Genomic DNA, 25,264 nt, shown 5'->3' with positions numbered 1-25,264 from the left:
TTGGATGGCAAAGCCTGATGGTTTCTTTCATAGTTGGGACCAGGTTAACTGGGATAAAAGGGTTGGTTGGATTGGACTCACTGAACATTAGTGGATGCTGCTGCTACTATCCTATGATAAGGAAATCCTTTGGCTCAAATGATAAATCTTAATTTAAGTAATATCATTCAGAACAAGATTAAACTATTGCCTGTCAATAACCCTTCTTGTTATCCATCAAAAATTAACATACACAAATGATACATAAGTGAGATATAAACAATGACTACAGTGTTCTATACGCTTGTGTTAGGAACATCCGAGAGAGGACAGTCAATTGGCACTAAAATCTCAAAGAGTTAGCGGACACCAGATTTTGTCAGTTCTAAGGTCGACTTCTTTCACTAAAACAAAAACCTGTCCACAGAATCACAAAGTAAAATCTTTACTGAGAAATTGTATAAGACAATCAATTTTGCTAAATTATTGTTATAGACGAGGTATAAATACGCCCCGGAATAGATCATGACGATCTACCATACCATAGCATTAAAGATGACAACAACACTAGAATAAGGAGATCAAAGAACTCATATATATGTAAATGACTAGTTACTCTGAGAGAGAGAGAGAGAGAGAGTCACGCACGAGGGAAAGATGAACCAAATTCAAGCTTTCAATTACGAGCTCAGAATGAACCAACAAAATTAAGGATCAGAATAACAAGAATAATAGAACAGAACACGAGAGAAAATGCACTAGCCTACTTCTCTTCCGGCAAACTTAGTTTAAAACGATTCCCGAGTTTCACTATCTTCTTTGCTTCTAAAATCCTTTTCTTTTCCGCCAGTTTATCCACCACAAGCTGAGGAATTGATGCTTCAACATAGTTCCCACTCTTGAAAATATCCTTGCATACCTTGTATGCAGAATCCAGACCACCATTCTCACATAGAAAGGGAATCAGCAGTTTAAACGTTGTGTTATTCGGTTTGTAATCGGTGTTTGCTATTTCACGGTACCACTTCTGAGCTTCATCCAAATTTTTCTCAGCGACAAAACCTTTAATCAAAGCATTAACGCTATAGACATCAGGTTTGACACCCTCATTTCTCATCTTCTCAATCAATTCAAGGGCTCCGTTCATGTTCTTCTGCCCAACCAATCCCTCTAACTTAGCATTGTAGCTCCTGATATCAGGAACAACGTTGTTTTTCAGCATTTCGCTCCATATTTTGTCACCATCTGAAAAACGACCATTCACATATAACTCATCCAGCAACGTATTGAAAGTTATCAAATCCGGGTTTAAGCCCTTCTTCTTCATCTCGTCGAGCATAGCAAGGGCGGTATCAAAAGAACCCATTTCACAAAATGCCTTAATAACAGTATTATAAGACACCATATCCGGTTCAAAGGACAGCTTTGGGGGCAGCTCCTTGAAAAGGCGATCTATCATGTCAAATTTTTTAGAATGTAAATAAGCAGACAAGAGGGCGTTGAAAGATAGCACCGTTCGGGTACAATTTCTCTCGGGCAATCCATCGAACAGCTCGTGCGCATTTTCGGACATGCCCGATATACCATACAGTCTTATCAGCCGAGCCGAGAAGCCTTCTCTGGAAATGTTTTTGTACTTCTTTTGATCTTCCAGGATCTCTTGGACCAAATCGAACTGCTTGGCGGAGGCAAGGCGACGAACAATGAGTTCGTAAACGCCATCTTTGTTCCGGAAACGGTCGACTTCGGAGGCTTTCTTGAACTTCTGGACGAGGAGTTTGTAGTCCCTCTCCCTGTAAAGCTTCTTCGACAACGACCGGATGCTGGTGGGTGCGGCGGCGGCGGCGGCGGCGGCGGAGGTAGAGAAGTTGCGCTGGAGAAGGCGACAGAGAGACGACATCGTATTTGCGGAAGGAGTTCTCGGATTGAGGGTTTACCGAGGACTGAGGAATACCGAGTCTACTTCATGACCTTTTAATTAAACCCTCCGTTTTATCCTTTTATGGCTTTACCGTTTTCCTAGGCAGCGTTTTTAATCCGATCACCAAATAATATGGGGAAAAAAAAATACGAGCGAAGTTAGTTAGAAAAAATGACACACAAAAACAAAGTTTGGAAATTACTAAATATTAAATTAAGTTTGGTAACGAACTTTATTTAGAGTTGACAATACTGAATTTACAAATTATAACAAATTTTTGTTGAAATTTCTTATTTGATATTTAATATTCTTTCGATTCTTAATATAAAACCTATTTAAATTAATCTGATTAGATTAAAGAAATTAGATAAATTAGTTAATTATAAGAAATGTGGTATATTTTTCCTAAAACACCAAAATCATCTTCCTTAACATCTTTTTTCCCTCTTCTACTTGATTATAGTTAAGAGAGTATCTACAAGGTGATATAGGAAAAACTGATAAATATAAGAAAAAAGTTTTATATTTAAGACTAAAATTAACTCAACAATTAGATCCTATATTAAGGACTGAAAGAATAATTTTTAACTTTTTTTTGGGGTCATTTTTCTTTTTTTTTGTGTGTCAAAAGTGTCATTTTTCTATTTAGTTAAGAGTTTTTAATTTGATTTTTTTTTTTCAGCAGCAGCAAAATGTAATAGTCAGGGGTCTATCTATTACGCAAGAGATGATTAGACATATGGACTTCCGTTGGCCCCAAAAAAAATAGACATATGGACCTTTTTTTGGAAGTAATTCATAAATATTTCCCTAAATTTTATAAAACTTCTTATATTAACGTTCAAGTAAAACTTTTATAATGTGTTTTACACTGTAGATGAGAGGGAGTATGGGATGGAAGAACTAGATATTAACTGAAAAAGAAAGGATATTAAAAATTTATTAAGTTTGATGTACATGATCATCTCAATTTATTTCTTAAAAAATTGAAAAGCATATTTTCAACATTAAAATTTTTTGCCAAAATATTTTGTATGAAAATAAAACAATTTTTTTGGGCTGCAGGAAAATAAAACAAATTGAAACAGCTCACTTTGGGGGAAAAAAATTGCCAATCGATTCAATTTAGCAGAACATTTGCGCAAACCCAAAACAAAAAAAATTTCACCATCAAATCTGCGTATAAAGCCATTGCTAACATTGATTAGAGCCACGATCATGTGGCAGAAATTTTGCAAAACTTTTAGTGTTTAGATTAGCCTTTTAAAAGTAATTTTACTACATACAAAATAAATATGTAATATGAATTTTATCTCGACATATACGAAAAACACTTATTTTAAGTGCTTTTAAGGTAAACCAAACCCCTCCTATATGTGGCTGGCTAAAAAGGGAATGAGCAACGAGGACCTATGTTCGGCCTGAAAGTTCAGTCCTAACTAAAACAAATTTATCCTGAAAAAGGACAAGTTGATTGTCGAATCCAAATACTTAATGATTAAGAGGTTGTATGGTTAAACCAAGAGAACAGTCAACTTGTGTTGGATGGAGAAAAAAAAAAAGGAGTAAAGAATATTAAGGAAAAAAAACTCCCTAAAATAGTAAATTGTTACTATTTTTAGTTTTATAAATTTATTTTACTTACCATTATGATCATATTATTATAATTTTTATGCTTATGTTATTTACAAGTTTTTTCTGCATGGTTTATATTTTTTTTTGTTTTTTAAAAGGAAACTTTTTTATTTGTCAATTTTTAAGTACGGTCAAATATTAAGCAAATTTTTATCTATTTTTATTGTATAATTTTTACCATGATTTTTTATGCTCTAAGGATATTTGATTTTGAAATTAAAAAGGCAAAAAAAAAAAAAAAAGATGGAACATCTCTATTCCGTCCTGATTATGTTCCATCTCCACCATTTCTGTCATGATTATAGAAACAGGGTTATTCTAATTCTGTTTTTTTTTCATGAACACTCATACATCCAAACATACCTACAGGTTCAAGTACTCTTAGAAATCAGATGTATGTTAGGAAGAGGATGGAAAGTAGGGTTCCCCACAAAGTGCTAACACGGCCAAGCAAGCTTTGAACACCGTGCCTGGGTACCCCCATGTTGAAAACCTGTTAGGAGCTGAAAGATCTCATTGATGTTGTGTTTAATCACTCCAGTGATGCTGAATAGAGTGGCTTGACACTTGAGAGCTTTGTTTATTCTTATGTAATACAAAAAGGCAGATAATCCTTTTCTAATTTAGTTTTAAAATGTTAAATTTGTTTTTATGTACATTATAGAACATAGGACCTAATTATAACTTAAAATTACGAGTAATTATATCTCTTATGTTTTATCTTTTAATTAATATCCTTTTGAGCATTTTCAAATTTAATCAGGATAGCCATCTCATTATGATTTTTTTTTCCAATTATGACTTTGTTCATATCAAGAAGATGTTTGGGTAAAAACCAAATACTACCTCCAGTCCTAATTACAGGACCTAGTTGACTAATTTGGAGAGATTAAGAAATTTAGTTAAGTTAGTTATTTGTAATGAATAGGTATTGTTTTTTCTAAAATATCTTTGCTAATCAAGTTTTTTATCTAGAACTACCATTGTTAGAATGATTATCTTGAAAAAAAAATAAATATGAGAGACAAAGTAGATTGAGGTCTTATATTTAGGATCAAAATAAAAGTCAAACAAGATCTTATATTAAGAACGGATGGCAGTATGATTTTAAAAGTGATTTTAAGTACATAAAACAAACATGTGAGGAAAAATTTTTCTCAATAAAAACATTTTTTTAAAAATGAAACACCCCAAGTCTGCCGCTTTCAAATACAAAGCAACCCAGAAAAATGTCAACCCACCTCGAATGGGGGACTTCCTTATTTTAAGGTAATCTGGCGGGACATTCTACAAAGAAACGCGAATATAGAGAGAATAAAAAAGGAAAAACGAAAATGGCTTGAATAAGACTAATGGTTATTCTTATTTATAATTGATTGATGGTTAATCCTAATCCTAATCCTGATCCTAATTAAATATCTAATCCAAATCTTGATAATGTAATTAAATCCTATCTAAATCTATTAAAAATTCAAATAAATCACAATTATTAATGAATGAAGCTGACAAAATCTTATCTAAATCCAAAATCAGATGTATAATCAGGGAAGCAAAATGAAAAGGAAGTCATCACTCATCAGCTATGAAGATAAAATCATGACTACTTCTCCCTTTTATCTTCCAATCTTTAACAAGGCATGACAATCAAGCATTCAACATATTAACAACTTTATATTAAACTTTTCATCAACAAAACACAATATTGTTACATCCTCAACGAGAAATCCTAAAAACAAAATGTCATTATCTACAGAGAATGATCGCTGTCCACCCCAGCTTTCCGGTTTTCTCATATCACTCTTTCACCGGAAAAAACCTTTTCTACAAAAAGAGGCGCCTCATTAAAAAGATCTCTCTATACGGAGTCAACTGCCCCTTCAACCTGCTGCCTTGCAAGATACCTTTCCCTCCTCTCTTTCTGGTGAACATAAGCAGCCATTACACAGATTAAGCATTGGTCAGATGTATAATTGTAAGTAGAAACATAACTTCACCTCACAAGCCAACTAGATGTACTCACCCATTCATCAATGACAAGTCCCTCCCCAATAATCTTAGCCCCAGCCTCTTCCGGAGGTTTCTTTCGTGCCTCGAGCGCAGCATCAGCATCAGCCAACTGACACTTCAGCTTTTCCAAAGCCTTTTAATGAGACAAATTTACAAAGCAAGCAATCAGATGGTTATTACATGCAGGCATCTTAATAACATGCACAACAAGTTAGCAGATACAGAATGTCTAACAGACAAATGAAATGGAAGCAAGAAACTTCAGCATAAAGAACATATGAACACGAATTCAAGTACTTACTGGACTAGGATGCTCGGGATCTAGAAAAACAACGCGCAGAACTTGCTCAACTGCTACTTGGTCCTTTTGCTCATCGAACTGTTTCCAGAAATAACGAAAAGCTTACAAGAAAGTCAGAATCGCACGAGGATGAACTGAAGAAGTGAACACCAAGTGACTTCCAGAGTACAGTATAAACTTTCGATTTTGCAAGGACGCAGAAGGATTATGAAGAGTGAATTTTACATATTTAAAATGTATTGAAAAATGTAACCAAAACACGTATTCAAAGATATGACCTTTTAATAAAATGTCATAAAAAATCATGAAATAAAGTAATCTTATAAGTAGAAGTAAAGCAAATAGCGATAGGTTTGCTTAGGGTAAAAAATAATAGCAAATTACCAAGCTTGTTATTAGGTTCCATTCCGAGAGGCGGTAAGGTTGGTAAGACAAACATAACATCAAATAATTAAAATCAACAACTCTTAATGGCAACTATAATTACAGAGAATTTAACTAACCATCTCAGGAACGTAATCAATTGGTCCTTTGACCTTCAAGCTCATTATTTTAAATTTCAGTTTGCTCTTCTCTGGCTTTTCATTATTTTCTGGAGGCTCAACAAACTTGAACACTAGCAAATTGAATAAGAATTGGTGAGTTCATTTCAAATAGGGATCCAAACAAAGCCTTCGTATCAAAAAATGAAATACTTGTTACCGGTTGCTATGATACTTTCACCAGGCGCAAGAATAGCTCCAGGAGGACGCATGAAACAGCTTTTGGGCGCTGTTGTCTGAAACTGTATAACACATGTCAAAAGCAGAACAAAGAAATCATGTTAAACAGTTAAATCTAAGTACTAGAGAAAATCATAGGCGTATGGCTCAGTTATTGAAAAGGCATAAATTGAAGCGCTCCTAAACAGGACTATGTTAAAAGTAGCAGCAATAACATATGGTTGAAATCAAGATTGATTTGACCGCATTGTTGACAAAAATGGCAGATCAATAATAGAAATTCTGGAAGGCGTATATGTTTAACTATACCTTGAAAGCTACATGAGATTTGCTAGTGTTTTTAATCTTTATGGCACTCCTAACCTGCTTGCCTGGTTCATCTTCAAAAGAATGATAGCAAATAATGAATAGACAGAGTATAAGTCCATCAATCTTATGGGTGCGCCAGAAGAAGAAATTCCACAAAATAAACACCATGCAGTATATGTATATAACAAAACCATAGATACACATGCATAAAATGAATAGATCTTCATGTGGGCTCATGCATGCGCCCATGACTGTGCATGTTAAAGTGCAACACCGAAAGTGCAAGAGAGGCATTGCGAGTTTAGTTATATTTGTCATGTAGCTCAGTTGTTGGGTATACGGTAGCCATGTGAATATGGCATCAACAAGAAGAACAAGCGTTTCATGATTTAATGCCCATGATGACATTAAAAAACTCCGGTCGGAAAATCATTGTTGCTACACGAAAATTTATCTTCTCTTTTGTTTTGCTGGATCATTGGGAGCTTTATTTTCTTTTAATAAACATCAGAATTTCTTTATACATATATATATTTCAAAAAAGAACATAATCTCTTCAGTCGCGTTAATGACCAGTAAGACTGCGTTGCTTAGCAATGACGGTTAGTACGTGAAGCTCATTTTTTTCCTCTTTGCTACACATGAGAAAGCCGTTTATATATGTCTTTCCCAGAAGGGAGAAAAGGAAAATTAGAAGACCTCGCAAAAAGTTAACAGGTCATCAAGGAATAAAGACGGAAATATCGCTAGGCATTTTTAAGGTAAGCACCCCCTCCGCATTTGAATGATATGAATTCAAAAGGCGAGATTTGATGACAATAAATGCCCAAACAAGAAACTTTCTAATTTAGTCATCTATGTTCTAAATGTAATTCAAGGAAAACACTTGATTAACAACTTCCAACTATAGCAAACCATAAACAGCAGCAGCTACCTTTAGTTTTGTTTATGGTGAGGATATACAAAATCATTCAGTAAAATAGAAAAACTGCATTGTGATCAGACTTTCAGCTTTTGGGGCAGTACAAATTTCCAATTTTAGAATGACTTTCATTGCGATAGACTGCGCTCCTCTACCTAACAGAAAGCTTAAGCATCGACGCTAATGAGCATTTTCAGCTCAGATTCAAAAGGGGAACGATTAACAAATAATTACCCAACCATTTCAATTATTTCTAAGCAGAGAGAGCACTATAATACGTCATCGAATTGCTATTTAAACCCTAACAGGCGAAGATTACAATCAAGGCCCACATTTGATCGTGATCATAGCAATTTACTTACTCTTCAACAAGCACAGACATTACCACAAGCTAAAAAATAGGAAGAAAAAAGAAGATTCCTTACAAGGCAAGTAGAGCTTATTGGAGGGATCAAGCTTGAGACGACGGCGGGTTGGAAGAAACGACCTTGCAACTGAAGAAACAGAACTGGAGCCATGAGACGTCGAACCCTCAATCGGAGGAGGATTATGGTGATGGTGGACGGTAGTAGACAGCGTCGTATTAGCAGAATTAGCCCCCGAGCCACGAAACGGAAGCTTGAAGAAATTCCAGACCTTCCCGTCGGATGGTGACCTCTGGTTACCAATCGCCATGTCGTCTCTTCGCTTCAGACGCAGCACCAGGCTTTCACAGAACACACAGAGAAGAAAACAACACCGTTTACTTGCCCCGGGGTCAACTCATGAGGATCAGAGTTTCAGCCCGGACTGGACTCTGGACTCGCAGGGGTAAAAACTCGAAAGTGGGAAAAGTGAAAGAACGCGGATCTGAGGCGGAGATTAATGGGGAATGGAGAAGGAGGTTTGGCGTCCGGATTTTCGGTGGTTTGATTTGGTCTTTTTGTGGGCCCTGGCAGGGATCACGAAGAAGGAACACGGTTAGGGATTAAGGAAGACATGGGACGACGTCGTTAAGATGTGCCTGGGGGAGAAAACGTGTGTTGTGAAATTGGTGGGGCCCAAGAAGTTGACTTTTGGGAGAAAGTGGACGCTTTGTCCCGACGGGGGCGGGTGGTGGTTTTGGTGAATGGGAATGGGTTTACTTTTCTTCAAGTTGATAAACCGACAGAGAATCTTGGGAGTGGATTAGTTGCGGAAAAGATCAGAGGATTTTGAACTAATTAAAGATAAAGATGGTTTTAAAATTGCAATTATGATAATGACCACTTACTCTTCCGGTCGTTAATATAAGACCCATTTAACTAAGTTAATTAGATTAAGAAAGTTAGGTAAATTAATTAATTATAAGAAATATAACGCGTTTTTTCTAAAACACCATGATCATCTTTTTTAATACCCGATCTCCCTCTTATACTTGATTATAGTCGAGGGAGTATCCATAAAGTAATTTAAAAAAATTGATAAATATAAGAAATTAGTCTTATATTTAAGACCAAAACCAACTCAACAATTGGATCTTATATTAAGGATCGGGGGAGTAGTTTAAATGGAATAAACAATTGTGTAGTTATGTTTGTGCGTATGCTATGGTTGACAATGTATGATGTTGTTCTTTGAGGAAACAATTCACGCAGTCTTGAACTTTGAACTTAACTCTATTCTTATTTTCAAAGAATCGAATCATAAGAACCCCCTTCTGCCAACATTGAATTACACGTGTATATTTTCCTGTATCAAGAAAACACGTTATCTAGGAAGGAATCCATTTTTGAGCATACATCTTGTTTAGGGGCTATTTGGACTAGTTATGGGGAAACAAGTTTAAGCTGTATGGAATAAATATGTGGAAAGAATTTGATCTCGCAAAACATAAACAGCTACTTGTCACCTTTTCTTTTTTTAATGACTTTTATTGCAATTGTAGTATAAACTCAGATGCTTGAATTCTAAATATAGGTCCAATATTATTGATTTATTTGGCTATATCAGCTAACTCATAGTTAAAATCAGGCAGGGACGGCCTTATTTTTTTACATTATGAGTGCGATTGCCCCCACAAAAGAATTAGATAAAAAATTGTGACAAAAAATTCTATGCTGTGCAAAAGGCATCAAATAAAATTTATTTGAGCAGTTATGAAAGTAGCTTTCTTTATAACAAGACAGTTTTATTTGTCATCTTATTACAATTTTATGTTTTATGCACGATTGTTTATCATTTACTTCTAATAAATTTCGCTTTTGATGTAATTTAATAAATATCTAAAATTATATTTTTTTTTAAAAAGAAAAAGAAGATAATATTAGCGTTTATGTCGCTAATTTTTCTGAGTCTATTATTAAGGCAAGGACAGTATCATCACAGGATCAGTTAGTGTTCAAATTTAATGGTGTATCCGTATTTAATGTCCATTTCTAATAAGATTATTTCCTTAAAAATTGGATTGTTCGTAATAAAAATATTAAGTACAACCTCCAGTCCTAATTATAAGAGCCAATTGACTAATTTGAGGAGATTAAGAAAGTAAGTTGAGTTAGTTATTTGTTCTAAATAGGTGTTGTCTTTCCTAAAATATCATTACTAATCAAGTGTATTGATTAGAACTATCATTATTAGAAGAATTATTTTGGAAAAAATGTATAAATATGAGAAAAAAAGTGGATTGAAGTTTTATATTTAGGACCAAAATAAAAGTCAAACAGGGTCTGATATTAAAAATCGGAGGTAGTAAGATTTTTTGGAGGGAAACTCTTGTAATGTTTGGGTGAAAATATTGACATGCATATTCTTGCCTATTTTGTCATCGCATTTTAAATTACTTATAAATATATTTTATGCAAGTTGAGACAAACTCTTTTTACATAGTTATCTTATATTTTGTAAATTATTATTAAAAAATTATTTATAAACTGTTTTAAATGGGCTCTCTCTTTAAGGCGATCACGCGGAATAAACGGACACAAAGTATCGGCCTATAGGGCTTTGGGGCTGGCGATCCACGCAGAAACCATCTTGCTTTGTGGAAAGCGCGTGCATGCCAGCACTGTCTATAGTGCTTCAAATGGGCCTACATCAATGGGTTTACGGTTACCATGACATGGCCCAATACCTTTATTTGATGCTAGCACCCAATGGGAGTGGATTGGGCCTACGAATTTTTTGTTCAATGGTAACCATCCCTCACTAAATACTCCAAAAAAGCACACGAATTACAACATTTCAAAAGGAGGCGGGGAAATACAAACCACAAAGATATTTTTCATATCTGTCTTTTCAATTTTTTTAATAAACAGTAAAACTATAAGGACGTTCCAACCCCTTTACAGCTGCATTTGCTTTGCGCATGGTCCCTCATAGTTAATTCACCAATCAATGTCATTCTTATTTGGACTACTTTATCAATTCTTTTCATGAAATTCAAAATAATAATTAAATTTAATTAAAAAATTAAATATGTAAAATACATAGAGTTAACCTGCATCCTGCGTTATTAAATATTTTTTCAGTACATCTATTATTTTAATATATTCTGTAGTACATTTAACATATTAAACTATTTTTTAGAATATATCTAACATATTAAAATATTTTTATATATTAAAATATTTTTTTAAGTATATTTAACATGTAAAATATTTTTTTTCATTTAACATCTTAAAACATTTTTTATAAATACGTGTAACACTTACAAATATTTTTTGATACATTAAATAAAAAATATCTTCAAATATTAAACGTATCTAAAAAAAATATTTTAAGATATTAAATATATTTAAAAAAATATTTTGAGCTTCTATACATTTTAACCGAAATATATATGTACACACACATCTATTTCTAATTATACTCTTATTTACCAAAAAGGATATACGATAGATAATAAGCAAAAATTAATTTAAAAAAAAAAATAGTAAGCAGTAAACGACAGAATTTGTTTGTCATACACAGAGATTGTTTCATGTAATAAGAACAGCATGTTATTCGTTTAGTGAAAGTATGGATAATTGATACAGCAAATGAATCCAGAATTTTCTGGTCAACTCTGGAAATACCATTCATTTCTCAAGCGCAGCACTAGTTGCAAAAATTAATCAACCAATCCAGCATATACGGTGTTTCCATTACTACTCATTACTGATGATACTGCTATACATATTCTTGAATTTACAAGATCTTACAAAACCCTAAAAAAGAAACAGAAAAAGAAAAGGATTGGACATCAATTAGGGCCCCAGCAGCTCAAGTACATAATGGTTCTGAGGGACTCTTCGGCCTGCTTGAGCTTGTCGGAGTTGGAAGCCTTCACGGCGGGAGAATCGAAGGCGTTCGAGAAGCGCCTGACCTGCTTGGAGGAAGAAGAGGAAGCAGAATCGCGGAGAGATTTGATGGCGGAGTCGCCGCACTTGGATCCCTGATCTTTCATTCCCTGCCACCCGCGCATCCCTGTTTGGTACACTATCCTCCACACATACCTCAAGCTCATGCCCAGCGATCGATCTCTCTCTCTCTCTTTCCCGAAATCCCACAGAATATGAACGAAGAAGCAACGAAGAACTGTATGCGAATTGAAGATTGAGCTGGATTAATAGCGTTTAAGGGAAACTTGCAAAGCGCCAGAGCGAGAGGTTTTATATAGAAAAGTTGGGGAAGGCGGGTCAAGGGAAAACAACCGGCGGTGACGTGGGCGCTCCCGAGGAATTTATTCACAAAACCGGGAGCTCCGGATGCATTCCAGTGGGTGCATGGACACGTGGGGGTGCATCCAGCTGAATCAGCACAAGTTTTCTTCATCATATTTCGGTCTTATTTTTTTAAAAAAAAAACATTTTATTCTTCCCTTAAAAATCATGCAGTATAAAGAGTTTGAACCCGTTTTCTTGCATACTATGGGTCGCAGTGGATTTTTAAAAAAATTTTTTGAAAAAAAAAAACAATGTCATGAATGTGAAATGATAACCATATATTGAATACTTTAAAAACTGTTACATTTTAAGAGTATCAAAATTTATAACTAGTCATAATGTCCAACTCAAAAATAATTGATAAAAGCCTGCGGTATCCTTTTTTTGTTTTGTTATAAAATAATATGGCTGTCTATATTCTTAATTTTATTAGTTCAATTAATGTGATGATAATATAAGAGAATATAAATTGCAGAGGAAGACAAAGTTACACACGTAGGAGGGGTAATATAAGTGAATCTGGGACCTTGCTTTCGCAAATTTACAATTTGAAATGATTGAGATGGTTTGGAGTTTGTGGGCGCAAAGATAAGATATTTTGGGAGAGCCTTTGATTTTTTAATTTTTTAATGACAATTTCATTTTCAATCCACAGAGAACAGTGAAACTATCTAATCTAATACTGCCTCTTCTTATTTAATATAAAAATTAATTAATTAATTTGTGAGTAGACTAAATAAATTTGTTAAGTTAATTATTTGTAATAATTAGTATTGTTTTTTTTAGAATACCTTATTAATCATATGTATTGGTTAAAACTACCATTCGATGAAATTTTTAACATGTGTAACTATTATAATGATTATTTTGAAAAAGAAATGGTTAAATATGATAAACAAAATGGATTAGAATATTATATTAAGGGTGAAATTAAAAATCAAACTAACTTTTATACTAAAACCAGGAATTAGGTAGTACAGTTTAATAGGATAAAAAAATATTACTAGGGACGAGGATTTTATTATATTTTCAAACTAATCTAATCTAATACAATTTCTTTCTTTTTTTCCGAAAAGAAAATCGTAATTATGTTGTTCCAATCTGCTTTTCTTGGTGCTTATCGGCTTATCCCCCCAGGCTGTGTCCACGCACAGGCTCATAGTTTTCGTCGAACGAATCCGTCAAGTTGAAATTTCTGGACAATGACACGATCGATGAATCCTATCTTTAATACGATGATAATAATAATTATTGCATGGGCTTCTTATTCTTCAAGAAAAAAGGCAGTGCCAAACTGATAAAACATTCGGCTGAGCTCATTGTTATCTTTTAAGTTGAAATTGTTGCCAAATCAAAGATATAATAATGCGATAATTTAAGCCAATTATTTAATTCTCTTTATGAGATTAGCCAAAACGTGTAGCATTAGAGTCAAGGGGGCGTTTGAGAGTGTGCTTTGTCAGGTTCAGAACCTCTCCACTGTAATTTCTCTCCATTTTGCCTCCACTAAAAAAACGACGTTGTTGAGTTTTAAAATAAGCAAACGAGGAAAATGATTTTTAGAAGAACGACATCGTTTTTTCAGTGGAGGCAAAATGGAGGGAGGCACTGCAGTGGAGACATTCCGAACCCGTGCTTTGTCAATTTGAGGGGGTGTTTGGATAGAAACTAAACCATGATTTCAAAAGTGATTTTACGGTCTACAAGGTAAATATATGGAGGAGTTTATCTCGATTTGCGAAAAGTGCTTCTGAAAACACTTTTCAGGGTATCCAAACACCCCTCAAGTAAAGTTTCCTTAATTTTCAAACTTGTATATCTGCTTTCTTTCTTGGTTGGTATATAAACCTGAAATTGGTTTTAATTTGGCAAAATCATCTCTGATTATAGATATTGAAATCATTTTAGATTATCAAAATGATTTAATCTACTTTGTAAGGATATGTGTGCGAGTGGTAAGACGTATTAAAGATACGATGCATCTTTATATGTTTCTGTGAAATTTTGTGACTTTTTGGTTATTCTGTTATCTGCAAGCCATGAGTCTTTTTTAGCCCCCTCTTGTTGCTTTTGATAAGTAGAACCGATCTGTTTTCAAACGTGACATCAGACTCCAACTAATCCAAAGAAAAGAAAAAAGAGAGTACTGATGGCAGACTGTAAATATGGCCAGTGTGAAGAAGAATGGCAAACTGACCCTCTGAGGATATATAAACAAAAAAGAGAGAGTTGAACTAATAACGCTCATGATTTTTGTTTGATGTGATACATGAAAATAATTAGCACTTAGATATACAAGTTCAATCAGCTTACTTTCCTGATGTGAATTTACACTATCACCTGAGATTCCTCTGTGGTAAAGGAAGTTCCTGTATGTATTAATGTTTGTGTCCATTTCTCCTTAATTAGGAATGACTATATATCAGGCAAAACTCAGTGAAAATGCAATTTTCTTTGTAATGAATCATGTTCATCTATTGGCCATGTAATTAGAGGCCTGTCAAAAGCTGTGTAGAGGAGCACTTGAAATTTCTTGGAAAATCTTCCATTGGAAGGCGCCCCTGCGGATGATTGTTTTGTTCTGTGGTCACCATGAGCTTGATGGGTCTAGAGATAGTGTTATAGGATAGGTTGTCATTATCTGGTTTTGCATTTGAATCACCCAATGAGGCTTGATCAGATGTTTTGTCTTAATCTGTTTCATTCACAGTTAAGGTTCTGTAATGGGCTGGTGATAAAAGATAGTTCAAGTTTAGCAGAGTAATCCGAGGAAGGAATCAGCCTTCGTTCTTTCTTATACATGTGTTATTTATGATATGAACTAAGCAGCACTAAACTAGCCTATAAAAGTGACATCTTGATTCCTGCAGATTGACAAATTTTTGTTGACTGAAATGATTGAGCTGATAATGGTGTTGCAGAAACATATAGTTGACGAAGGCCCACAAAAAGATCCTCATCATCTTATTGGAAGTTGATTTTGGCAGATATGAGAAACATTTGTGGGTTCTGAAGCATGAACTCTGGTTTAGCGTACTTGAAATTACTGTGAAAGCTAGTGCATTGTTTTTTTCTGAAATTGCCGCGATTCTTTCTGATATTATACTCCTCCGGTCCTTAATATAAGACCTATTTAACTAAGTTGATTAGATTAAGAAAGTTAGGTAAGTTGGTTAGTTTTAAGAAATATGATATGCTTTTCCTAAAACACATAATCATCTTTCTTAATATCCTCCTCTCTCACTTACTTGATTATGGTTGAGAGAGTATCCATAGAAGTAATTTAGGGAAAATTGATAAATATAAGAAATAAGTCTTATATTTAGGACCAAAATTAACTTAACAAATAGTTCCTATATTAAAGACCGGAGGAGTATAATCACTAAGCTTTCTCTCTCTGTTAACAATTCTGCAGCAGATCAAGTTACAAATCATGCAGATTATCTCAAAGTATCAGAGCATAATATAATTTTGATGGTGAGCAATCCAGAAGACAATGGGGACAAAGAAGCGTAGAATGCTTAAAGATGATACTAGTGATCTTTGTCACACATATTCTCAAATATTAATTTCCAACAGATAAAAGGTCGTTGATGGATGCAGTTTTGTGGCCTAACAGCTTATTAGAATTAAATCATTTCCACAATCCTGCATTCAAGTTCATTACTGTGCAAGCAAATTCACAACTCCACATATAACAGCACCCTACGAACTTCAATGTGTTCAATCATAACTAATGCTAACTAACACCAGCTGGGTCACCTAATAGCTAAAGATCTAAAGCTCACGTCTTCTTTCTCTTAATTAGAAGGGTTTTTTTCATTTATCAGAATGAATTTGATTTCATTCCGCTGTTTGGACTTCGGAATATTGTTTCCTTCTTCTGACCTGGTGATCATGTGAGCTGCAAAATGCTCTCCGAGTCACCTGGTAGAACTTTTAGTCGAAGAAGGCCCACAAAAAAAGATCCTCATCATTTTACTGGAAGTTGATTTCGGTAGATGTTTGTAACCTTTGTGGGTTCTGTAATGTGAACTCTGGTTTAGTATAGTTGAAATCATTGTGACAGCGTTAAAAGTGCGAGACATGTGTCTCTCTATACACACACACACACACATATATAGGTGAAAACAAGTGAATTTGTTTTCTCTGAAATTGCGGCAATTCTTTCAAATATTATATAATCACTCAGCTTTCACTCTCTGTTAACAATTCTGCAGCAGATCAAGTTACAAATCATGCAGATTATCTCAAAGTATCAGAGCATAATATAGTTTTGATGGTGAGAGAAAGAAGCGTAGAATGCAAATTAACAACCCTACATATAACAGCGCCCTACAAACTTCAATGTGCTCAATCATAATGCTCAAACTAGCACCAGCTGGGTCACCTGACAGCTAAAGATCTAAAGCACACGTCTTCTTTCGTCTTAATTTGAAGGTTTTTTTTTTTTTTTTTCAATTTATCAGAATGAATTTGATTTCATTCCAGTGCTTGGACTTTGGAATATTGTCTCCTTCTTCTGACCTGGTGATCATGTGAGCTGCAAAATGATCTCCAAGACACCTGGTAAAACATTACTTTTTCTCTCAAACCGAGAGCTTTTGGCCCAACCTCAAATGAGCCTTTGAAGACCCAAACCAAATTATCTGCAATAACAAGATCAAATCATAATCACAAGACTTGAAGTTCATCTGATATTAAGGGTATATATGCCCACTCAGCAACAATTAAGTCGTTTATAATCCATTATTCCCCTATTAACATGAGTGAGTGAGACAAAAACCTCAGACTTTAAATTATTGTGGGGGGGGGGGGGAGAGAAGAAAAGAAAAGAACAAAGTTATAATGCATATGCGTTGGCTGCTTCTACGCCAAGAAATAGTACAAAGCCTCACAGCAAAGCATTAATGAATAGAACCAATTTACAGCTGACACGTAATGGTCTCGTGAATCTGGGGTTCATCTCTTATCGGCACTCAAGAATATGCTTTCTTTAATTTAATTTATATATGCTCTCATAATGCACTATCTGTCTCCCATTCCATTTACATCCATTGGACTAAAAATAGATATTAAAACCCTAATCAGGGAAAGTTCTGGAGCCATAGCAGGAACCAGACGTTACATATATAATATATAATTCATACTGTAACACATCAGCTTTCGTCGTCACCGATCTATAGAATGAGACAATAATGGGAGATTTAAATATATATACAAGAGTCTTTGATTCCTTGAAATGGAAATGCTGGCGTTTTCTTGGCGCAAGCTTTGGATCTCATATCTGCAGAATAATACTAAACAATGGCGACGAAGAATTGTCCTGAAACAGATAAACTAATTGATAACCCTCACATATGACTTTGTATTGTTGGAACTATATTTAACAACTCCCGCAACAAAAAATTAACAAATTTATGTACACGAACACGTCTGGTTAGTCTCCACGTGGGCAGCATCTTAGGGAGTGATTAATCGATAAAAAACATGAGAAAGAAGAAGAAACAAAATTAAACTCTAGTTTAAGTCCTAAGCAAATTTGTTAATTGATTAATTATTCCTGTGACAGGAGACTGTGTCTCTAAAATATGAAGCACGCAAGGACAAGGCCCAGATCTCACGATCTTATTAATTATTCTTGAATTCAAAGTTCGCAAATTAGGGTTTAAATCCTCTAGAATTCTTCTTTCTTCTTTTTTCTCAATACCTAATCTCTATCATTGGATCATATAATGAATGGTGCATATTTCATACTTTATACATAAATAAGAGAGAAAAGGTGGATATATGCTTTTTAAAATATTAAATCTGAATCATCTATTATTTAATCAACAGTGGAGATGAGATTCTAAGAAGAAAAGAAGAAAGAAAGATTATGAGAGGATCCAAACCCCATACATTAAAGTGTGATTTTCAATTAAAGAAATGTGACTGATAATTAGTTGTTAATTACATTATTTTGCTCTCATCTCGATGGAGGGTTTAATTAATTAATAACCTACTAATTGGTTGCTTTTGTGTACCTAGAGAGAGGGGAAGGAAACGTGGAGCCAAAAGTATGGCTATTTTGGGAGAAAAATGTTTAAAAAGGGAAACAAATCCAGAGGGGATGAAAATCTAAGTGAATGATTTAATTAATGTTTGACTTTCAAAGTACAAAGTTGGAGTTAGACCTAATCAGGAAGGGGTTTCCATATTAACCAATACTAATCACACATGTTTGCATGAAGACTGAATAAAAAATAAAAGATTCGAAATGGACTCACTTTTTGAGGAAAAAAGTGTATATCAGATTTCCCCTAATCTTTTCAATGGTTTGGAAAATTAGATAAAAACAAAAGCATCAACATCGAAACGGAAGGTAATAGTCAATCCATTAGTGTAATTACCAAACATAAGAAGATCGAAGACCAAGACTTAATTAAATCATCATAATCTCTTATTTTGGCCTCTTTTATTTGATTTGTTCAAGTAAAATCGTATTTTTCAATATGTTTAAAAATTGATAGAGTCCAGCTTGCACTAGCTAGCTAGCTAGCTATATATATAGACAGTAAGAAAAAACACTCAAATAATAAAATTGTACAAGGCAACAACCAATTATATAGTTGCTTGCTTTTATAAAATAATCATCAATTTTGATAGACCAAAAGATTGAGTCTTTTTCAGGACCTACAAAAAAAAAAAAAAGATTGAGTCTTTTTCATCGTCAGGCCTTTCGCCTGCCTATTTTTAATCCTCCAGTAGAATTACACATCTCAAAAAGGCAAAATAGAAAACTATAAAGCAATTATTAAAAAGAAATTTGGTTAAAAGTTTGAAAATTCAATTGACTAAAAGGATTTAAATTTGAGCGAGTGTAACTATGATCTGTAAGTGTAACTTTTCTTCTGCTATATGCAACGTATCATCAATTACATATAATAATTATCAACAGAAGTCATTTACATATAGTGGAATGTATGTTGCATTTATGAATGATAATCATACATGCTTAACTTTAGATTCTTTTAGTCAATTAATTTTTCAAATAGGGATTTTTTTTACCAAATTTTCTTATTAAAAAAGGGGGGTTAACTCGGCATCCACAATAATATTTTGTACAAAGCCAATTTAATTATGCATGAAAAAAAAAATTAAACCAGGACTTGTTTTGTTATTGTCAAGCAGACAACAGTGGAAGGGTTGATAACCTGGCAGTGTAAAGATTGGGGGATTTGTTGAATTTGTTAACTCAATGACGTTTGTTAAGGACACGTTTCGAGCGGTCTTTCGATGCAATCCGATTAATCATTAATTAATTAGTTATTTAATCTCATATTAAATCCCCATTGAACTTTCAGATAGCTACTGAAGTACTGTATTCAACAGTAATCCGTACAAGCTTCACTATCATTCATGCAATATCTATAAATAAGAAGAAATCAATTCACAGCATGACCCATTAGAGTAAAATGATATCGTTTAAATTAATAATACTTCAGTCACAATTATTTGAAGTCATCCGAATATTGTAGAAAACTCAGTAATATTAATTAATCAAACTAATCAAGTGGGACAAAATACACATCTACACACACACAGATGTACATAGTCTAGGCTAATTATATGGTACACTAGCTTTGGAATTTATTTGAACATGATTATTTAAAACCCATTTCATTAAACTTGAAAACAAGAGAGTGAAGGGGGAAAAAAAAGGGAAAATAATATAATTAATTAAGGATCAGAAATTAATTAACTAGTGGGACATGTATCATTGTATATGGACTGGTTTTCATCTAGAAAGTTGAGGCTAGGAATAACATTTTCTTTCTTTTTCTTTGAGCTCTTTCTGACTTTCACGGTATCTGTCTCTTTCCTTTTTGAATTGAACTGCTTATAATCACACTTTTACGCTTGAAATTTGGTATGCGCTACAATTATTCGCACACACATAATTAATCTATAAAAACTCAGGCACTTAAGCCCTCGCTATTTTTATTTCTTCAACTCAAACTCAACTTTGAATTCTTCAGTTCACACCTGGCTGCTGTCACACGAAAGTATACCATATAGAAAATATTTATATACATATATATAAAACACCTTTTTTCATAAAAGTAGGTAAACTATATATCTATATATATATATATGGCCTTACATTAGCAAAGGAATATGTTCCTTTAATTTGATTCTTCTGCTACATTTTTTGTTTTAAAATGTGGTGTGTTTGGGTCAATGGTCTAAAGGGGTTATGAACAAGGTAAAAGGGCGGTGATTGACTTGACAGCATCGTGTGTATGATTGGATTCTGTCGCGAAAAATTCCAATAATGATGTTCTAATTAATTTAACTGAATATTATTCACCCCCAAAAAAATATTTTAACTTAATACTAATGAATTAGTCAATTGAGTTAAGTTGATAGGAAATTCATTACTGGTTTGAATCATGAACTAGCATTATTATAGGGAGTAAAGTCAATGAAGAAAAAATGGCAAAAACTAGTTATATCAATCATCTTTCTCTGCGCCGATTTGTTCTCATCATCAATTCACCCATAGTCAATGACAATGTCCTTCTTTTTTTTGAAAAAAAAATTAAACTTATTGAAAAATTTGCATTTATAACTTTGGGCAATAATCTAGAACATCAGTTTTGTCACACGCTAGCTATCATCTTTATTATGAAAGAAAAATTCATTTCAGTGTCAAATCCGTGGAACTTTGATGATGATATGTAATTGATAAGCTGTATAACATATACATACTAAGACATAAGAAAAAAGCTTCACTTTTCCAGAACCCAGAAAATATATATAAATTTAAAACATTATCCCAAATAATATATATCGTCATCAATAACTAGTTATACATATATACATAGATATATATATGTTGGCTATGTATTTTCATCAAACACCCAACTCTATTATTGCCATCTTCTATTAAATGCTCGCCCTCAATCTTCCTTGCATTTAATACAGACACATTCAAGATAGTGACTCCCAGAGATACAGTCACAAAACGCAGCTTAATTTCGCAGCTAGCCATATGACATGAATAATAGTAGTAACATATGTATATATTTATTGTGTTGGACCATGAGATGGGGTTGGAGGGGTTACGTGGCGTTCTCATATTGAATACAGCTAATATGAATCCAGAAAGCTAGCATGGAGTCACACTCTCCCCGGAAAACGATAGCTTCAGTGTTAGTCTTTCACAATATTAATAATCAATTACCACTTAAACACGTTCGTACGATCAATTTCCATGGAAATTGTGATGTAAATAAAATAATTTAGTGAGATGATATATTACCTGTAATTTTATTAGGATGTCTACGTATGAGTAGAATTATATGTCTAGATAACTAGAGAGAGAAAGAGAGAGAGATTTTTTGTGAGGAGAAGGGACACGTAGCAGAAGAGATAACAGGACGGCACCGAATCCATTTGACTTCCCTCTGTTTCTCACACTCCCATCTTCAATCTCCTTCCTTCTCACCTATTTATACCTCCACCACTACGTTCCATTACGTTCCTTGCATTCGCCTCACAATTCATAGTTCTTCTTCTTCTTCTCCTCCTCCTCTCTGTGATCTTCTCTGGCTATTCTCTTACGTCTTCAAAAGCCTAGGGACCGAGTTGAAGCAAATTGTATCCGAAACGACATGGGAAGATCACCTTGTTGTGACAAGAATGGTCTGAAGAAGGGCCCCTGGACTCCTGAAGAAGATCAGAAACTCGTTGATTATATTCAGAAGCATGGCTATGGCAACTGGAGGACACTTCCTAAGAATGCTGGTATATACCTATATCACGTCTCTTTCTTTCTTTCCTTATTCCTTTAGTCTTCTTCTTGTATATTAATGGGCGGTTTGTTTGCGTTTGACCATTATTATTAGGGTTGCAGAGGTGTGGAAAGAGCTGTCGTCTCCGTTGGACCAACTATCTCCGGCCAGATATCAAACGAGGTCGTTTCTCTTTCGAAGAGGAGGAGACCATCATTCAGCTTCACAGCATTCTCGGCAACAAGTAATTACCAATATTCTTCACTGAGAATGAATCTCTCATTCTTCTCTCATAGTTCCTTGTTTGGGTTCATGCTTATTGATTTTTGAATTTGTGAAGGTGGTCGGCGATTGCTTCTCGTTTGCCGGGAAGAACAGACAACGAGATAAAGAACTACTGGAACACTCACATTCGTAAGAGGCTTCTTCGTATGGGGATTGATCCTGTGACTCACTCCCCACGTTTAGACCTTCTGGACCTCTCTTCCATTCTCTATGCTTCATCATCTTCTTCCTCACACCTCAACAATAACGATCTTTCAAGCCTGCAACTCGGCGGCATGCAAGCTCCTTTACTTAACCCACACTTTCTCCAGCTAGCTTCTTCCCTCCTTTCAACTCAACGAAGAGATCATCCCCAAAACCTCAACTTCTGCAATCAACAAATCCCAGATGCCAAACTGTTTCAACAAGAAATGGCTTTACCTGGATCACAGCCTATGCTCCAACCCAATGTAGATCTAGATCCTTACATTTCTGAGAACTTCGCCGAGTTTGGCGATTGGCAAAACAATAACAGTGGGATAGCTTCTTCAACTAATGCTCTAACACAGGACTATGTTCCTGAATTGTTACCTAGCTTCCAATACTACAGTTCTGATAATCAGTATCAGAATCTTATGGACCTGCAGAATAATAACAACACCAACTTCAGCTTGGCCTCAGTTCAATCCACACCATCGAATTCGAATTCAACGTACATCAATGGAGGAAGCTGCAGCACGGAGGATGAAAGAGAGAGCTATAACAGCAGCAACATGTTCAAGTTTGAAATCCCAGAGATTTTAGATGTTAATGACTTCATGTAATGTTGTTTGTAATTAGCAAATCATTAAAGTCAGCCAAACAGGTTGATTTTATTTGCTTATAGATTTCCCCGCCTACTTTTCTGGGCTATATAGCTATACCCACATATAGCTTCTGGTTGGATATTGCCTCTTCTGCCGGCGGCTTCCATAATACCTGTAACATTTTCTAATCTTTTTCATTTGTATTGAATGAATGATTAGTTTATATTTCTTTGTTTCAGATTTTCCTTCATTCCTATCTGTTTTCTGAAAGTAGCAGCAATATCCACCAAATCTTTTTCCCCGCACTTTTTTTAATTAATTCAAAGTTTCCATTATTGCCATGATACTGTAGACCATTGTTTTTTCCCTCCTAATGTGGTAACGCATCACACCAACAAGATTACTTGAACAAATCACGAAACCCAAAAAAAAATATTTAAAAAAAAAAATCAATTCCATCACTTCGAAGCACATGACCTGCTTCCCTATCACCGAATTTAAATGAAGTGGAAAATATATAATGAATATTAAAATTCAGAACTATCTGTGGTGTGTCGATTGGACGTGTTAGCAATTCATATAAGTGGTCTCTCTAGGTATAACAACTATTTCTTGTCTTTGTTGCCGTTTTATATTTTGTTCTTTCTTTATGAGAAGGAGATTGAAGGAGACAAACTGAAGTGAAAGTAAAGGCAGGATATAGAACGTTAATTAACCAAGAGTGGCACAAGAGACCCCGACAGGGAGTCCATAATTCCGGCGAAAGGTCACCGGAGGGTTGGCACGTGTCCCGGACACGTGGACGTAAAGGGTCGTATTGGCGTGCTAGCAAGTAGTAATAATAATTGGAAAGTAATATGATTTGCATGGGATTATTATTTTTATTATTTAACTTTACTATCTCCGATCCTTAATATAAAAAAATTAGTTAAATTAGTTATTTGTAATAAATAGGTATTTTTTTTCTTAAAATACTTTCAATAATTAAGTATATAGTCTAGAACTACTATTATTATAAAGACTATTTTAAAAAAATGAATAAGTATAAGAGACAAAATATATTAAAATTTTATATTTATGACTAAAATAAAAGTCTAACAAATTCTTATACCACCTCAGGTCCTAAATATACAAAATAGTTAACTAATTTGAAAAGATTGAGAAAATAAATTAAGTTAGTTATTTGTAATAAAGAAGTATTGTCTTTCTTAAAATATCCTTGTTAGTCAAGTTTATTGGCTAAAACTACTATTATTAGAAGAACCATTTTTTTAAAAAAATAAATATAAAAAATAAAATAAATTAAAATTTTATATTTAAGATCAAAATAACATTTAAATAAGATCTTAGGAGTTAGGAGGTAGCATTAAGGATGAGAGGCGTTACTAATTTATGATAGTACTCCTCCGGTCCTAATTATAAGACCCAATTGACTTATTTGAGGAGATTAAGGAAGTAAGTTAAGTTGGTTATTTATAATAAATAAGTGTTATCATTCCTAAAATATCCTTACTAATTAAGTATATTGGCTAAAACTATCATCATTAGAAGGATTATCTTGGAAAAAATGCATAAATATAAGAGACAAAATGGATTGGAGTCTTATAATTAGAACCAAATAAAAAGTCAAATGGGGTCTTATAATAAGGATCGGAGGAGTATTATGGTGCAACGTAGGGGCTTTGACTAAATGACTTGGGTGTACGTGGCGATGCAGGAGTCGTGACAGCAGGAACCATAGTGGGGTCCACACAAAAAGCGAGTTTGCTTTTATTGAAAAGCATGGCATGCTGCTTGCCTGCTTGCGCCCCTTTTTTTTTTTTTAGAAATCCATTTTTATTGGATGGCTTAGCGGGCAGCTGATATTAATTGCGTCAGCATTGTGGGACACGTGGACTCAATAATGCAGGGGTGGGCCCCGCTCTTGGCTTGGGGAAACCGGTAGGCTCGGTCAC

The 25,264-nt window shown here is 34.3% G+C and overlaps 4 protein-coding genes across 4 annotated transcripts; 1 reads left to right on the top strand and 3 right to left on the bottom strand.

The window, feature by feature from the left end:
• Window positions 1–554: 554 nt before the first annotated feature.
• LOC114760259 (pentatricopeptide repeat-containing protein At3g13160, mitochondrial-like) lies at window positions 555–1,901 on the bottom strand. The gene has a single exon (XM_028949523.1). It carries the CDS (start codon window positions 1,877–1,879, stop codon window positions 743–745), a length of 1,137 nt encoding a protein of 378 aa, XP_028805356.1. The 5' UTR covers window positions 1,880–1,901; the 3' UTR covers window positions 555–742.
• Window positions 1,902–5,053: 3,152 nt separating this feature from the next.
• On the bottom strand, window positions 5,054–8,602 carry LOC114760256 (vesicle-associated protein 4-2). The gene is made up of 7 exons (XM_028949521.1): window positions 8,222–8,602; window positions 6,875–6,945; window positions 6,546–6,627; window positions 6,347–6,459; window positions 5,844–5,921; window positions 5,556–5,675; window positions 5,054–5,453 (listed from the first exon to the last, which is right to left on the bottom strand). Exons 1-7 carry the CDS (start codon window positions 8,469–8,471, stop codon window positions 5,391–5,393), a joined length of 777 nt encoding a protein of 258 aa, XP_028805354.1. The 5' UTR covers window positions 8,472–8,602; the 3' UTR covers window positions 5,054–5,390.
• A 3,135-nt stretch (window positions 8,603–11,737) lies between these two features.
• Window positions 11,738–12,389, bottom strand: LOC114760257 (uncharacterized). Its single transcript, XM_028949522.1, has one exon. It carries the CDS (start codon window positions 12,259–12,261, stop codon window positions 11,998–12,000), a length of 264 nt encoding a protein of 87 aa, XP_028805355.1. The 5' UTR covers window positions 12,262–12,389; the 3' UTR covers window positions 11,738–11,997.
• Window positions 12,390–22,101: 9,712 nt separating this feature from the next.
• On the top strand, window positions 22,102–23,547 carry LOC114760262 (transcription factor MYB102-like). Its single transcript, XM_028949525.1, has 3 exons — window positions 22,102–22,252; window positions 22,354–22,483; window positions 22,580–23,547. Exons 1-3 carry the CDS (start codon window positions 22,120–22,122, stop codon window positions 23,325–23,327), a joined length of 1,011 nt encoding a protein of 336 aa, XP_028805358.1. The 5' UTR covers window positions 22,102–22,119; the 3' UTR covers window positions 23,328–23,547.
• Window positions 23,548–25,264: the final 1,717 nt, after the last annotated feature.

The sequence above is a fragment of the Neltuma alba genome, unplaced genomic scaffold, assembly GCF_004799145.2.
Source record: "Neltuma alba isolate B1F8T4 unplaced genomic scaffold, ASM479914v2 tig00010952_pilon, whole genome shotgun sequence".
Taxonomy (NCBI): Eukaryota; Viridiplantae; Streptophyta; class Magnoliopsida; order Fabales; family Fabaceae; genus Neltuma; species Neltuma alba.
This window is presented reverse-complemented; position numbering and strand designations above follow the sequence as displayed.